This window comes from Akebia trifoliata, chromosome 2 (genome assembly GCF_017979445.1).
Source record: "Akebia trifoliata isolate Shusen 1 chromosome 2, ASM1797944v1, whole genome shotgun sequence".
NCBI lineage: Eukaryota > Viridiplantae > Streptophyta > Magnoliopsida > Ranunculales > Lardizabalaceae > Akebia > Akebia trifoliata.
The window spans coordinates 8,614,048-8,630,311 of record NC_141376.1 but is presented as its reverse complement, the minus strand read 5'-3'; the positions used below and the strand labels follow the sequence as shown (position 1 = coordinate 8,630,311).

The following is a 16,264-nucleotide window of genomic DNA, read 5'->3' as shown; positions in this document are numbered from 1 at the left end:
ATGGGATTGGTGCAAGTGCAACCAATCTCTTTAGGACAGCAAAAATAAAATAAAAGAGGGATTAAATTTCAGTCATCATAAATTTGCTAATTGGTTGACTCCATTGATGATAATTTTTAGCATTGATCTATAAATTAGTTTGGTGGTTAGTAATTCCAAGGATTGATTTTTGTGTTAATCATAAATTCCTGTATAGTATTTGTGTCCATGTGTGATCTATTTGATCCAACCAAACCAGTAAGAACCATTTAATCACACAAATAATCTGCTCTCTTGAAATTTATGTGCTAAGCTGATGAGCTAATGGCATGATGCCATGGTTTTTGTTGCACACCCTTGACGCCTCCTGATGTGTTGGCTCACAGCCCAATAAACGCTTTACATGTGGTTTGAATGACATCAACAATATAGAGAACTTCTCTCTTTCCCGCTCCACACATATTTATTCTTTTAGATTTCAAATCCTAAAAAGGATTGTTGGCCCACATAGCTTATGACATTGGCAATCCAACAACACATTTTTTTATATTTCATAAAACTATTGATATTAAAATATATATATATATATATATATATCAACGAGCATCCAAATTTAAAAATAAAATTCAACGATGAAAAATAACTATTTTTTAATTATTTAATGTTCATATAATTTTGTCTTCTACAACTCCATCGCAACGGATCATGTTTTTGAATGTCACGAGGTGATCAAATAAAAAAGTTTTATATTTTTTTACTATGGGCAAGAGAGAGAAATCAAAAACAACATCCATTTATCATCACTCATTGGACAAACAAGTATTATTAGTTAATGGAGAGAAAAAGTCTGGGAATTATTTTTTTTTCTGAAGAATTTATTTACTTGCTGTTTTTTCATTACACATGGCATCATGCCATTGGTTCATCACCTTACACATAAATTTTAAAACAGCAAATATCTATTTAAATAAATGATGATGTATGATCCACCGTATGGCGCTACAAAAGACAGGTTTTAGTGAGTAACATAAAAAATTCGTCATAGAGCGCAGAGAAATCTTGGCATACACCAATCACATGTACCCACGTGTATTAAATAGAATTCTTAATTTGCAAAAGTACCCTTGTTCGTTACAAAACTATCCTTGCACGAAGAGTCTGCCCAGACCGCGTGAGCAAAAAAAAAACGATTCCCTAAATACATGCCACATAAATTAAAGTCTAAAATGTCTCCTTTTCAAAATTTGGTTAGATTGTGGATTACGTGGCATGCAATGAGTTGTTAATTCTTTCTCGATCGATGGACTCAAACGAGTCAGGTGGATAGAACGAGAAAAACTGTTTCCAAACTATAACCATTAACCAAGTCCAAACTTATTTGAACTGTTTTCACTCGTTTGTGTTGACCGCGTTGAGTAAACTCGAATCTGGGACGAGTGATTGGAGTCGTTGCGGATATCTCACTCAGACTCAGGTGCTTTCGAGTCGAAATTCCAAAAACGAGTTCTAACTTCTAGAAACGTCAAATTCTTACGTCGCCGTTTTCACCAGTCATCAGTGGCGTCTCTCTCTGCAGCTGCCGCGTCCCTCGCTCTTGATCTCTTCTTTTCTATCTTTTTTTTTTGAGTTAGGTTTCTCTTTGTTTCGGTCCGTACATTAATGGCGGTTACAAGCTCAAATTCATGGATTTCTCTGCAAAATTCTGGAGAAATCTCCTCTTTGTGTGAGAAGAATCCAATTCGAACTTGTCTTTCAAGGTTCGCCTATGGATCGAGAGGATTTATTGGGAGATTTTCAGAAGTTAAAACGTCTCCTTTTTTGCCCGAAAATGAGCCCAAGAGAAGGAAACGGTTTTCTTTGAGCTGCAATTTCATTGGAGATACAGTGAGTGATATCAGCGATGGCACTTATTTAATTAAGGAATACGAGGGTTTTGTGGGGTCGATTCGAGAAGCTTGGCCCTACTTTCGAGCTCATCGAGGTAGTTCATTTGTCGTGATTATATCTGGGGAGATCGTAGCTAGTCCTTATTTGGATGCAATTCTCGAGGCAGGTTTCGATTTCATGCTTAAATTCTGGTTTGATTGATCTGGTTTTAGTTCAAAATTCAATTATACCTGTTTTATAACAAGATTCAAACCTTCCTCAGTTGGTTAATTTAGTAGTTCAAAATATCGTATTGGAATGTATCAGTCGGTATATATATCAATTTTTGAACAATCAAAACGAAATATGCGAGGAATTAAATGTTTCGGTTGGTGCTGGTTTGTACCTTAATGTTTTGATTTGTGTCAGCATGTGTTGGAATGTTTCGATGACACATTTCGAAATGAACCAAAATCGGGAAAAAAAAAATTAGAATAAGCAATGAAATCTCTGCAAACCAATAGAGATTCAAATAATCAAGAATCACAACAACAAAAAAAGAAAAAAAGAAAAAAAGCAACGCAATATCAAAAAATATTTTAGTTCTTTCAAATCTGCAGAGAAAGAGTTATATTTTGAGGAGCAGTTTTAAATGAGATCTAGAAAGATAGAACCCACAATCTACTGATTAAAATCTGAGTTTTTATCCATATTAGGCTACAAGTATTTGATAGCTTACTAAAAGTTGAAACATCAAACATACTTTAATGCAATCTAACTAGGGGTGTGTTTAATAAAGGAAAGTTCACTGAGAGAGTTGAACATTCAAGAGTTCCACTCTCAAAGTTCAACTCTCAGATGTTGAGGGTGAGAGTTTATTACAACTTTTGTGTCTGGTTATAACGAGGATTCAAGATAGGGTTTGATGGTAGAGGGCTGAGCATTGGATGTGGTTGGGGAAGAAGAAGAAGGGAGATGGCTGGGGCTGGGAAGAAGAAGAAGGGGAGAGATGGTTGGGCTATGGAAGATTGGTTGTGGCTGGGGAGGAAGAAGAAGGGAGATGGCTGAGGATTCAAAATAGGGTTTGATGGTAGCAGGCAGTGAGCATTGGATGTGGCTGGTGAAGAAAAAGAAGGGAGGCTGGAGCTATGGAAAAGTGGTTGTGGCTGGGGAAGAAGAAGAAGGGAGATGGCTGAGGCTGGGGAAGGAAAAAGATGGCTGGGGCGTTGCTGGGGAAGAAGAAGGAGAGAGAGAGAGCGTTGGTGAATGTTGGACTTTGCAAATGACAAAAATGTTTGAGTGTAATCTATAAAAAAAAAAAAAAAAAAAAGGTTTGAGAGTTGGTGAGTTGTAAACTCTCGCGAATACCTTTTCAAACGCAATAAAGTTAGAAACTCGTGCGGATTACTAACTCTCTCATGCAACCATCACTTATCAAACACACCCTAGTATATTCACAGCGTATTGGTGTCTAATAGCATGTATCAACGTTAAAAAAGTTGTATTTTACTTAGGACTAAATAGTTGTGAGTCATCTCATAACCAAAAATGTGTTTTTATTTTTTTATAAATAATTTACCATAAAAATGTTAATTTTTTATGAAATTTTGGAAATTTCCAAATGTTTTACAATGTTTCAATGTTTTTCCTTAATCGAAACATTCCTCCGAAACTACATTTTAACCCTTGGTTGTAGATGCCAATTTGTTTTCCAACAACTGTATCAATGGTGTTCAGGTATCTGATGCAGGGTTGGCGACTTATAAGAAATCCAAGTCCTTTCCAACATGACCAAGTTTGATCTGATAATCGTCGTAATTGGGGGAAAAAAACTTCAGTGGTTTCATGCATGAATACTTCTAGTTCCATTTTAATGGATAGAATGCTAAAAATAAGCATTTTTCTGTTCGTTTTGTATCTTGTCTGTGGAATAAACAGGAGTGTGGATTACCAACATTAGGATATTTGCGTTATATGCAGGATCTCTCTCTCCTCCATGGTCTGGGGATCAGATTTGTTCTTGTTCCTGGGACACATATTCTGATTGACAAGCTTTTGACTGAGAGAGGTGACGAATCCATGCTATTATTTATTTATTTTTTGCTTCTTCATTGATTCTTGTTACTTCTATCTTTTTTAGACCTGATTTCCTCATAAGAAGGCGAAGTGAACAATTGTATTTGCCAATTAAGTGAATTACAGAGAGCAAAGTGTTACTATATGCTTCTACTTCGTTCTTGTAATGTTAAATGCACTAAAAATGGCACGAGTAAAAAATTCAATTAAGAAGATTGGGTGTCCATTGCCCTCCATTTTGATGTGAACCATGAAGTACGGCAAGAGAAAGCTTTGGGATGGTTTATGCTTTATACTTGGGTTCAAGTTAGTCAACAATTGGAAAAGAAAAAATGAGCAGAAAAAAAAATTCGGTTTTCAGGTTATGCTAGATTTTTCTCCGAAGAACATAAAAGCTTGACAATCTAATTGAGTACCGAAGATTTTTCATGGACTGTATTGAATGCTTGAAATTTTATGGTCTGTATCAATTAATCATGTAACCGAGTTTCTGAATTTTATAAGAAAAATGGTTTGGAGTGTATAATCTAAGGTCGTGTTCTATTTACAAAATATGATCATACAAAACTGAACTAAGAAAGCGTAAAAAACGCGGACCTGTTAAATACTATGCTAATGTATTATGGTCACTGAATGCTGTCATTGTTGGATTCACATTTCTTTCCCCTTTGTTCTCTTTATGCTGTTATCTTTCTCTTGGCATACCACACTCAAGTTATAAGAAATGGTCACAATGTCATGTATGCATTGCCTCCCAAACATTGTTCTTGCAGGAAGCAAAGCCAAGTATGTTGGTCGATACCGAATTACAGATTCTGATTCACTTGAGGCAGCGATGGAAGCAGCTGGGAGAATCCGAATAATGATGGAAGCAAAGCTCTCTCCTGGACCCTCTATATCGAATATTCGTCGTCATGGTGAAAATAGTCGTTGGCATGATGTTGGTGTCAGTGTTGCAAGTGGTAATTATCTTGCAGCTAAGGTGAGCAAGTTCCTGCTTCAGATCAAATGTTTACTGTTTTAATTCAACTAAAGTTCTGTCATTATTCTTTCATTTAAACAGGATCTGTTTTAAAATAGTGAGGATTAGTGTTTATTGTGTTGTTTTTCCATTTTACCACAAGAGAAGGTGAAGTAATTTTTCTTTTTTTAATTTTTTTTCCAGAGAAGAGGGATTGTTGAAGGTGTTGATTATGGAGCAACGGGTGAAGTAAAGAAGATAGATGTTTCTCGCATACGCGAAAGGCTTGACAGAGATTGTATAGTAATATTAAGTAACCTGGGTTATTCCAGCACTGGAGAAGTTTTAAATTGCAAGTATGCTAGATAGCCTTTTAAAATGTTCCTTTAGTTAGTTCACTTGTGTTTTAAATACATATATTACTGTTTCTTTTCTGGCTAATACCTACCACTTTGTTATCATGCTTTATATAACATCGGCATGCAGGTGCTATCTTTTCTTCTTTCTATTCTGTTTTACTGGGACAGATAAGAAAACACAAGTGAACAACAAGTGTGCACATATATGGTGCTTCTACTATTTTCCACAATGATCAGTAACCTCGTGCTGGAATGCAGATGCAAAACTGTTACTCATTCAAGCATGTTGTCACCATTTAGCATGGTCATTCACAGATTCAATTAAGAGTCTATTGATATTGAGCCTAAACGCCACATTTTCAGAATTTTTTTGTCATCCACTTTATATTTTAGTTTTCCAATGTTTCTATTCCACATATATATACCGAATTAATGAACATAGAATGCAAATGAATAAATTAGAATTGAAAATGATTCTGAAAGAAACAACCTTGCTGATAATAATATATTTGATTGTATGAGTAGAAGAACCCTGAAGTTTCTATAGGCTATATCCTTCTTCCTAGATTCTTAGTTTGAAAGGGCCATCCAACCTTATCACAAATAAATTGCCTAAAATGTATTTATCACCGGGTATTGGTTTTTTCCGTTTTAAAGTCCAGGATAGGTTAAAAAATTGCTACGGATGAAGGTTTGAATCCCCCCTACCCCCCCCCCCCCCCCCCCACCCCAAAATGTTATTTTTTCTCTCTAGTTTTGCATGGATTCGTAAAAGTAGATACATAAAATGCAAAATGATCAGCAAGGCTCTGTTTCAGTAAGTTCTTTGGTTTTAGGAGTATGTTATAGTACGTGCCTCTATTGATGCACCTTGAAACTAACTTGAATATTATTTACATATTAGACGCATAGATTCAAACTTGCACTCAAGCGTGACTGTTCATCTCTGTTGACACTCAACTGTGTTGCACTTCCCAAGTATTTTATCGTTTTCTAAAGTGATGATTTCTGCAAATATGTACTGCTTGAGTTCTCTGATGCTTAATGCTTTTGAATGTTGCAGCACATATGAGGTTGCTACTGCTTGTGCTTTAGCTATTGGAGCAGAGAAGCTTATTTGCATTGTAGATGGTCCAATCCTTGATGAATCTGGACGGCTTATTCGTTTCATGACTCTTCAAGATGCAGACCTATTAATTAGAAAGCGAGCTAAGCAAAGTGAAATTGCCGCAAACTATGTCAAAGCTGTTGGTGACGAAGAAGTCGGTTATCCTGAATATATTGATTCCAATGGAACTAGCCATCCTCCTCAAAATGGGAATGGAACTAGCTATTCTCCTCAAAATGGGAATGGAACTAGCTATCCTCCTCAAAATGGGAATGCTTTCAGTGAAAGTTATAATGCTACATTTCAGAACGGTGTTGGTTTTGACAATGGGAATGGGCTCTGGTCTGGTGAACAGGGATTTGCGATTGGAGGTGAGGAACGACTGAGTAGATTGAACGGTTACCTTTCGGAATTGGCTGCTGGAGCTTTTGTTTGCAGAGTAAGTCCACAATACAATCCGCAATCGAACTCCCATTACAATTACATTTTAATCTTCATGCATGTTTTCCATCGATTGTATGAACTCTTCTTTCATTATGTTTCCTGTTTCATTTTTTGTGTGATTATACAATCTATAACTCTGACGTTGAGTTAAGTCTCTTATAGTGCCAGTGCTTCCATATGATCCAATCCCAAGTTGTGATATGGGAGCATCCGTTATGAATCCAGCTCATTTCATCTCTGCTCTTGTTTTTTATTACTGTTTAAAATCCACAAATTTTAACCTTGTTGCACTTATAGTTTGCTGGATGCCGGTCAAGGTATATTTAGTTTCTATGCATCATTTCTTGTATCCATTGAAACGGAAGTGTTAGGAGAACAATCAGATTTTCACCTTTTCTATATATTAGAATTCTTTCTCTTTTGATTGGAGGAAGTCACCCACTCTCCCAAAGGGATGACTATGTGAAACTTTGTTTTATTGTAGTGTTATAGGATGATTGAGTGAGGCCACCAGAAGACATTTGGTCATTTGTATATTGTTTCCAAATGGGTCTTGTTTCAAGGTTATCACATTCATTAGGTGACTAATTTTGTAATTCAACTGTCCATTTTTGTTTTTGACTCTTCAGATTGGGCCTTGATATTTTGTACATGCATGCTCGTGTTAATGCTGAAGTAGATTCTAACTTGTTTGTGAAAGATGGTGTAAGCAAGTTGTTCTAAGTGGGAGCAATTTTTGCTCTCCTTTATTCACTTACATGAACATAATAATTTTATCAAATCCAGTTGTTCACTAGGAACTGGTCCAATGTTTGCAACTCTTCAGTTTATAGATGGTTTAATTGCTTATATTCACGGCAAGGTTCATTTTAACTTGTTTTTTTGAAAATGATCGAGTGTTGGTCAATGAAATTGGAGAGGAAAATACTTCAAAACTAGGAGCATGGAGGAATTCCTTAGAGACATGGATGTTATAGTTAAGTAGGATCGAGACACAAGATATTTGATGCTACAACTTCAGTAAGTGCATTCATATGCTGAGATAACATACCACTTTTATTATGTATGCAGTTATGTACCATAAAGATGGAAAGCTTTGTCAGGGTGTGACCCACATAATTTGCATTATGAGTGGATACACATTTTCCGAGTATTATGTGGTTGATGTATACCAAACTAAAGGGAAAATCTTACAAGACAACGAATAGTAAGACATGCTATGCTTTATGGAGTTGAATGTCACACAATCAACAAGCAACATGCTCATAGAAGCAGGTGTCAGCTAGCTTAGTTGGTAAAGTCTTTGGGAGTTGATACCAGAGACCTGGGTTCAAATCCCGTCAGCACTGAGTTACTAAGCTCATTAAAAATGGGCTTACCGATAATAAAAAAAGTTCATAGAAATGTGTATCACAGTGATGAAGATGTTGAGACTTGAGACGGACAAGTGGTAATACTAGAGAAGACAAATTCAATAATGAATCTAAGAATAGCATTGATTAGAAGTTATTTAAGGGAAAGTTGATTGAGATTGTTTGAGTCTGTACAACAATAACTAGTGAGGCAGTCACAACACCAGTGAGGAGTGCCTTGGTGGTAGTTAAAGGCTGTAAAAAGGCAAGTGGAAGACCGAAAATTATATGGAATGAGGTGGGTAAGAAAAGATTTGAAGACACTTACTTTGTTTGAAGATAGAATTCTTGATGTGCTTGAATGGAAACGAGGATTCATCATCAATTTCTTGTCCCAAAATTTTGGGATTTGCTGAACAATCCTTTTCTTCCCTTCAATTCTCTCTAATGCCATGTCTTCTGTTTGCTGTTTTCAGAAACAAGATTCATGTCGGTATAGCTAAAATTAATAGAAAAGTTTTTAACTTGTTTTCTTCTGAGAAAGATCTCCTTAAACTGCCAATTCATAGGAAATTTCTCTACATGGCATATGCCTACTTAACCTCATCTACTACTATACCGATTATCCTGCATCTGGCCTATCGGAAATTTATAAATTTCTAACTTTTTGTTCTCTTTCTGTAGGGAGGCGTTCAAAGAGTTCATTTATTAGATGGCACCATTAGTGGAGTTCTGTTATTGGAATTGTTCAAAAGAGATGGAGTGGGGACTATGGTGGCTAGGTATGCATGATTTTTTTGTTGTGTTGGCTTCCATTATGATTTTAATCAATAATAATTTTCCAATATGTGCACGGTGATAGCTTCTTGGTATAACTCATTTTGATTCTCCCTATTGCTAAACATCGTTACCTTCAATATTGAGTGAGCCCAATCAATCCTTTTCATTTCCTTGCTAAAGATTGTTTACTTTCTTGTTTCTTTTTTGTTGGTCTTGCATATGCATTAACTCTTGAGTGATAGGCTTCAATCCAATTGACTACATTCCTTTCTTAATACAAATGTTTAAATGGACCTTAATGTAGGTCATTATTGACCTCATACAAATCTTGAATATTTTAAGTTTTTATGGACCTTATAGTAGTTGAGATATGCCAAACATAGAGAGAACATTCCATGACTAAATGGAAATAGTTAGGAATGGATCCCTTGGATAGTTCTCAATGAAAGCTTTCTGGAAGGATTATTCTTCTTGAAGAATAAAACAAATATAATGGAAGACATGGCTTTAGAAAAATTTGCATGGAGGAACATGATTCATTGAGCAACCCCAATTTTTTGGATAAGGCTTTAATGATGATGGAGGTGAGATATTCTAACATTGTAATTCTATCTTTTTTCTGAGTTTATTTGGCCCTCTTTTTTAGGGCTTATTGTCTCTTTCATCTTCTGGTACTCTGCTCCCCCTTTTTGGTTTTAAGAAAGCTTTCCCTATAATAATGATCAAAAAGAAAAGTGGATATGGAGAAGTACAGAAAATGGACTTAGGTTGTGTGACCAAATGAACTACTAAGTTAATTTTTTTTTATAGCATATGTGTGCTTTGTCAGATTAGACTTTTTAATGCTCAATTGTTGCTAAACCGTTCAGGCATCACCTCAAATTTCTTGAAGTTCTTAGTCTTATTGTTATTTCTGTTTAGGTACCTTGGGTGTATATATACAGTTTGAATTTCCAATTGACATGAATTTTTTTTCAATATATGAACTTACACAATGGTCCAGAGTCGTATTTATTTTTACTGAAAGCAGATCTGCTCTGTCTTGCCTTGAGTGTGAACATTTACTCAAATTTTGTGAGAATATTGCACTTCGTTAGCAGTGCTGTTTATTTTTGATAAGTGGAGGTAACATTTTTTAAAAGCCAAATGCACATGCACCAATTTTTAGAACGTGATGCCAATTAACCTATTGTTTGTGGCCCCCATGGTTTATGAGGTGTGGTATTTTCTAGACTTCGTGAGCTAGGAATATTCTTTTTATCACGAATATAGGTGTGTTACTTAAAATCATCATTTCATTACTGGAAGTGAAAATGGTGGGCATTTTGGCTGCATCAGAAATGGACATTAATCATCACCATCAAAGCCTCTTCTCTCCAAGCTTGCACCTCTTGTGACCTTGCAACCATGTGTCTCTTTTGCCGCTTTTCTCCTCAAAAAGAGACCTTGTACTATCAACTTACGATGTTATTATGTATAGGACAGTTTTGTAATTTATTGGAGGTAGTTTTGTAATATTGCTAGGATGTTGACAACAAAAAACCACATTTCGTACTTCATCAATTTACAGAACTCCCATACCACTTAATTGCAACCAACCACCTTACCTATGCTTCTATTTTCTTCCCACTCTTAAAAAGTATTGTTCTTTTTTGAAGTGCCTTAGCTAAGTTGGTAAGACGTGTGGAGAGGTCTTCCCACGCCCTAGGCTAAAATCCCCTTGAACCCAACTTCACCTTTCAAACCACTAACCCTTGAACTATTAACAAAAAAAAGTATTGTTCTAACTTTTAAGAAGGCTATAATTTCCTTTCTGTGAGCTGGTTTCCCAATGAAAATTTCGTAGAATGTGACCTGAGAAACCTTTTTTTTTTTCTTTTTGTTTTTTAACACCTAAGAATGATGTATACAAAAGTAATATAGTTATTATACCCATGGTCAAAGTTCCATATCGTCTTTTTTTTTTTTGAACAGTAAAGATAATTTTATTAAAAGAGGGGAAACAAGGGGGGTCTAGAAGACCAACCCAAAACAAAGCCAAGAAAGAAGAAAAAACAAGCAAACAACAAGCAACAACAAAAACAAGCCCAAAAATCTCACGACAACGAACAGACCCTGTCCCATCTCACAACAAAAGTTCCATATCGTCTTGGAATATGTAAGGCGAAACTGGAACAAAATATTGGTCCTGAAAGATTGAATCTCTCAGATTGTTTCAAATTATCTTAGATTCTTAGTTTTCAATTAATGTGCATCATGAATTTCCCCAGATTGATGCCCGTGTTTCCACTCTTAGACAACACGAGCATCATGCATTTCCCTAGTTATCATTGATGGAAGAATGCCCAGATATTTTTGGTGTGCTGTCGCATGCAACCAAAAATAAAATCTATACTCCTAAAATATAAATGTATTAGTGCGAGTAAGGATCGTTCCCACGGAGAGTATCTAGCCTAGGTTTTATGCTATGTGAATAAAAAGGGGGATTTCAAGTATAACGAAAATAATTTTAAAAAAAATAACTAAGGAACAATTCAAATAGAAGAATTAAAATCAATCAAAAGAACAAACATTGGTCTAAGTCAACTTCCACCATAGGAATTTTACAACTGATCATCGATGCAAGTATATATCAATTCACAATTTGAATATTCATCGTTGGAAATATTTTCCTATCTCTCCTTAGTCATAGTTAAATAGAAAACAAGCGATCTAATTAACCCTAACTACTAAACAACCCAAAACAAGTGTTAAAGGTTTAATCTAGTAGTAGCCTTAAGAATTAGATAGATCGATGAAGCTAAACAATACAAGCACAAGCAATTGTATTTAATTTAGTCGAGTGTTCTTCCTAAGATCTAATAATTTTTGACGCAGCAAATCATTAAATCTTAGTTGATTCATAAATTAGAGGATCAAACAATTACGGATTTGATATCTAACCTAACAGTAGATTGCAACGAATAATAAGCTAGTAGGCCTCCTAGTAATTAAACGAGACAATAATGAAAATAGGCATAGAAGAACATCCAATACTCAAAGCATAAATTGAACAATAAAAATCAATTAGATCTCACAGTTTTTATTGATTCCCAGGCTTCTGTTTCCTTCGACCAATTAGAAAAGTTTAGCCACACAAAGCCATAATCAAAACTCCCAAAAGAAAAAATTAGAGAAGAAGCGAGAGAGAGATATCTTCTTCCAGTCTCCTTTCTTCTACTCGTTATTTTTCCTCCTTAGAAGCCTACAAAATCTCCTAAAAATATTCTGAAATAACAATATCCCAATCTAATTAATTAAGGAGAAATATTAAAAATAAAATAAAGTCCTAATATAACTAGGAAAGTTGTGTTTTCAATTGGAATTTTCGTGCACCAGATTTGGAGACTTTCTCAAATAAACCGTATCAAATCAGCGTCAAATTCGCGTCAACAGTGCAGGTGCAGCAACTTCAAGCCCGATTTCGACCTTGATACAGTCAATATCTCTCAAAACTCAAAACATGAAAGTTGTAGATATTTTTCTTAGCATTCCATAGCATTTTGAATCATCTCAATCGGAGTTCAGATGAGAGAGTTATACCCAGATTACAAAGTGATATTGAAACTGTTCAAAATCGCCCAATTAATTTCGTTTTGCGCTTAACACCTCCATTTGCATCCTAAATCAAAATAAAAGAATAATGAGTACATTTAGGCACCAAATATGTATAAAGGACTAAATATTAAAGGAGAAAAATATGGTATTTTGCATTCTCATCAATTTTTAATATCTACACACTTTTAATGTTCATTTACTCTTCTCAGTGATGTTTACGAAGGAACACGAATAGCCACTGTGATGGATCTGTCTGGGATAAAACAACTTATACAACCTTTAGAAGAATCTGGTACATTGGTTCGCAGGACCAACAAAGAGGTACTTGCTATCGTTTTCCTCTCCCCACCCTCACATCCACCCCACGGAGCTCTTAAATATCTGAACCATTTAGTTGTGATTTGTTGGATTTTATGTGCATGTACTTAAATTATGAAATAATAGCAGTAGTGATCCAAATGTTAGCCTCATCTCTTCTTTGAACTTTGACCTGAGGTGCTGCTGTGATCTCATTTTTCTCAGCTACTTGAAGCATTGGATTCTTTCATCGTTGTAGAGAGAGATGGTTCAATTATTGCATGTGCTGCCCTTTTCCCATTCTTTGAAGAAAAGTGTGGAGAGGTTGCTGCTATTGCTGTGTCTCCTGAATGCCGTGGACATGGACAAGGAGACAAATTGCTTGGTATGATATAAAGTTCTATTTTGGTAGATAAACATCTCTGATATGCCCATAAATATATTATTATTCATATATAACAGGAAATGTTTGCATGAATTTTATGCTAGTTCATATCTAGTAATGTGTGGCCCTTTTTATGGACTTGTAAAATGTGTTACATGTTAAACTGAGTAGCAATTTCATACATTGTTATTACCAGTTTTATCTGACTGTTGATTTTTTATTTTTGATATTATTTATGCGATGCAGTACTTTTTTATCTGATTATCTCGGTGAACAATGTATCAATGAATGGTACAATCTCGAACGTTCTAAATTAGCATATCAATAACTAAATTGGTTGTATTCATTATTTTTAGCAGTGGACTGTGTTAGATCAGTCATTGTCTTCGATTTTGATGTTGATCAATACGAAAGTTCACTTGCCTGATGTGTGGCACTCTTATGGACTAGTAAATACATATTCCATATACTTCATGCTGTATCTCCAAACTTTTGTTGGCTTAGTACTAATATTACTTTCAGTGTTTGGCCTATTTTTAAGGATTATTCAATATGCTTTCTATAAAGAAAATATCAGTTCATTGCTTTAGTGGTAAAAAAATGTAAAATTTCCATTCTCTGTAGAGTTATATTGGAAGATTTAGTTTTCTAAGTTGATGAAGTTTGCGCGTTCATACCACGGAGATGGGTTCACCTATCTTGATCCACCAGCTAACCTTTATGATTTTCCATGGGCCTTTCTTTACCCATATATCCTTATCTTAGTCCCATCCCACTGTGATTTCATCTTCTTCCCTATCTCAATAACAAAACAATATCATCATGGATTTCTTGCTGACATTTGCCAGAAGTTGGGAGGAGAGGAGCTCTCTAATAATGGGTTTCAGTGCTCTAGAGAGGAGCAGCGGTGGGGCATGTCTAGGGAAGGAGATTTGCAAGGTGAGGAGGCTCCTAAGAAAATGGATTTGATGTTCTGATTTTCAGATCGAGTCCTGCTTTGATGGAGTTGAAGAAGCTTTGCAACAGATTGAAGAATGCACAGCCATTCTGGTTTCTCTCAAATCAACTCCTTTTCTCTTCTCCACTGAGTCCTACCCTTTTTCTTTATTAAAATTTTGAACATTTGAGAGTAAGAAAGAAACTATGAAGACTGGGTGGGTCAACCTCGAGCCATCTCGGTTGAATTGTTCAATCACCAAGTTCCACTATTTTTCTTATTAGCATGGTTGGTTTAATCAAAGTTTGGTTGGGGTGTCATCCAAACTAGTGAGAATCACGGTTCATGGTCCCATACTCTCCAACCAGTTCAACCGTTTTATCCCCTGCTGTCTGGGGTGCAAAAAATTATTAATCGCTTCTACAGTGAGTTGTTTTTAGAAGATGTACTTTTTGAATTTGTAGGCACTGCCATGATTCAATATCTCACTCTGTTTCGGCGCAGCATTCCAGTTTTGGTCTAGACCAGAACGAAAGATTGAATGTTTCGGGAGAGAACATTTTGGTTTCTTTCCTCACGGAAACATGCTTTGGAACAAAATTTTAAACCTTGGACATTGTTTTGGCTTAGTAAGTTATTGGTGGCTTCTTAAAATGGTTTGTTTAATATCAGTACTATGGGACTAAATGGCATTAATTTTCTCTAAAAAAAAATACTTCAGGTTTTATATTCTCAAACTACAGGTTGGTTTTGATTTTTACCATGTGTTGTCATTCACATTTTAAATCAAAATGCTGCAGATTACATTGAGAAGAAAGCAGCATCCCTTGGATTGGAGAAGCTTTTTCTGCTTACAACCCGTACAGCAGATTGGTATGTACATGCTTACCACAATATCAAATAAAAGTGATCTCATATGCATGCTAATTACCTCAACTTCAAATAATTAATAGAAAATGAATTCCATGTCAGCTTTTTCATTAATATTTTCTGCAGTTCATATTCTTTTCATTCCATCTTGATTTAGTTATGTTCATAGTGATATGGATTCTGCAGCCTTTATTTACATTGGCCACCGAAGTGTAACTTTAAATGTTTCAGTTAGGATATAAATGTCTTATTGGCGGCTGCATCGTCGTAAGCACATACATACTTGTGGTGTTTGGAATATGCTTGTTAGATTTGATCCATTCCTTTCACCACCACCATCATCGAGTATTGGGTTACTGTATAAGTATTAAATTTATAGGGTTTAGGGCTTGGTGGCATCAAGTGATCAGCCAAAGAAACGAGTTTGCATATTAGATCCAATTGATTGATGTGATGATCAGACTACTTACTAATTTTGACTGTTACCTTATAATGCATTTTACAGGTTTGTAAGGCGTGGCTTCTCAGAGTGTACCATCGAGTCCATTCCAAAGGAGAGGAGGAAAAAAATTAATTTGTCCCGCAGATCGAAATATTATTCAAAGATACTGCGGTAAAGATCGAAGTGGCGTCACTGTTAATAGGGCAGTCTTGAGGTGATAACACCACTCACTTGCGTTCACTATATATTTATTGTGGGTATTCGAGTGAGCACTGCAGATTAATAAACCATTCTGAAAACAGAATCGAGTCATAGCTAGTTAATTTGGGGTTTAGCTTTGTAGCTACAAGGTTTCTAGGTCCTGAATTTAACCATCTCATTCTGTATTTCTTGTGATTATCGATCTCCACTTGATTAGTTTTGTGAGGGTTAACTTCATTATAAATTAAAATTGTAGAAAAAATTAATAATGTATTATTGGTGCAAGGCCGTTATGGGATTGTGGGGTGTTTGAGATATTTTTGGGATTTTAACTTTTGAGGAGAAGTCGATGATTATTTAATTTCTAGTTAGGTCGTCTGTTTTTTTTGTTTGTAATATTCTCATTTTTTCCTTACTAAACCTACTTATCATTCATCAGTCTGGCCTTGACCATCTTTCCAAAGTTCCATAAAATACTAATTTTTATTTTTATTTTTTGGTGGTTTTGATTATTTGGACATAATTCTCAGAGTTGATCATTTAACACTTACGTCCAAAACTTCGGGTGCCTTATTTTGTTGGGTTCTCGGGGAAAATTTCATAATATTGT

General features: G+C 35.4%; 1 protein-coding gene across 1 annotated transcript; it reads left to right on the top strand.

The window, feature by feature from the left end:
• The first annotated feature begins 1,510 nt into the window (after nt 1-1,510).
• On the top strand, nt 1,511-16,092 carry LOC147409341 (putative amino-acid acetyltransferase NAGS1, chloroplastic). Its single transcript, XM_086427779.1, is given in 11 exon segments — nt 1,511-2,028; nt 3,826-3,913; nt 4,695-4,903; nt 5,087-5,238; nt 6,305-6,788; nt 8,830-8,927; nt 12,732-12,843; nt 13,045-13,204; nt 14,942-15,014; nt 15,517-15,625; nt 15,627-16,092. Coding segments are annotated over 11 exon segments (1,920 nt in total). The 5' UTR covers nt 1,511-1,638; the 3' UTR covers nt 15,672-16,092.
• Nucleotides 16,093-16,264: the final 172 nt, after the last annotated feature.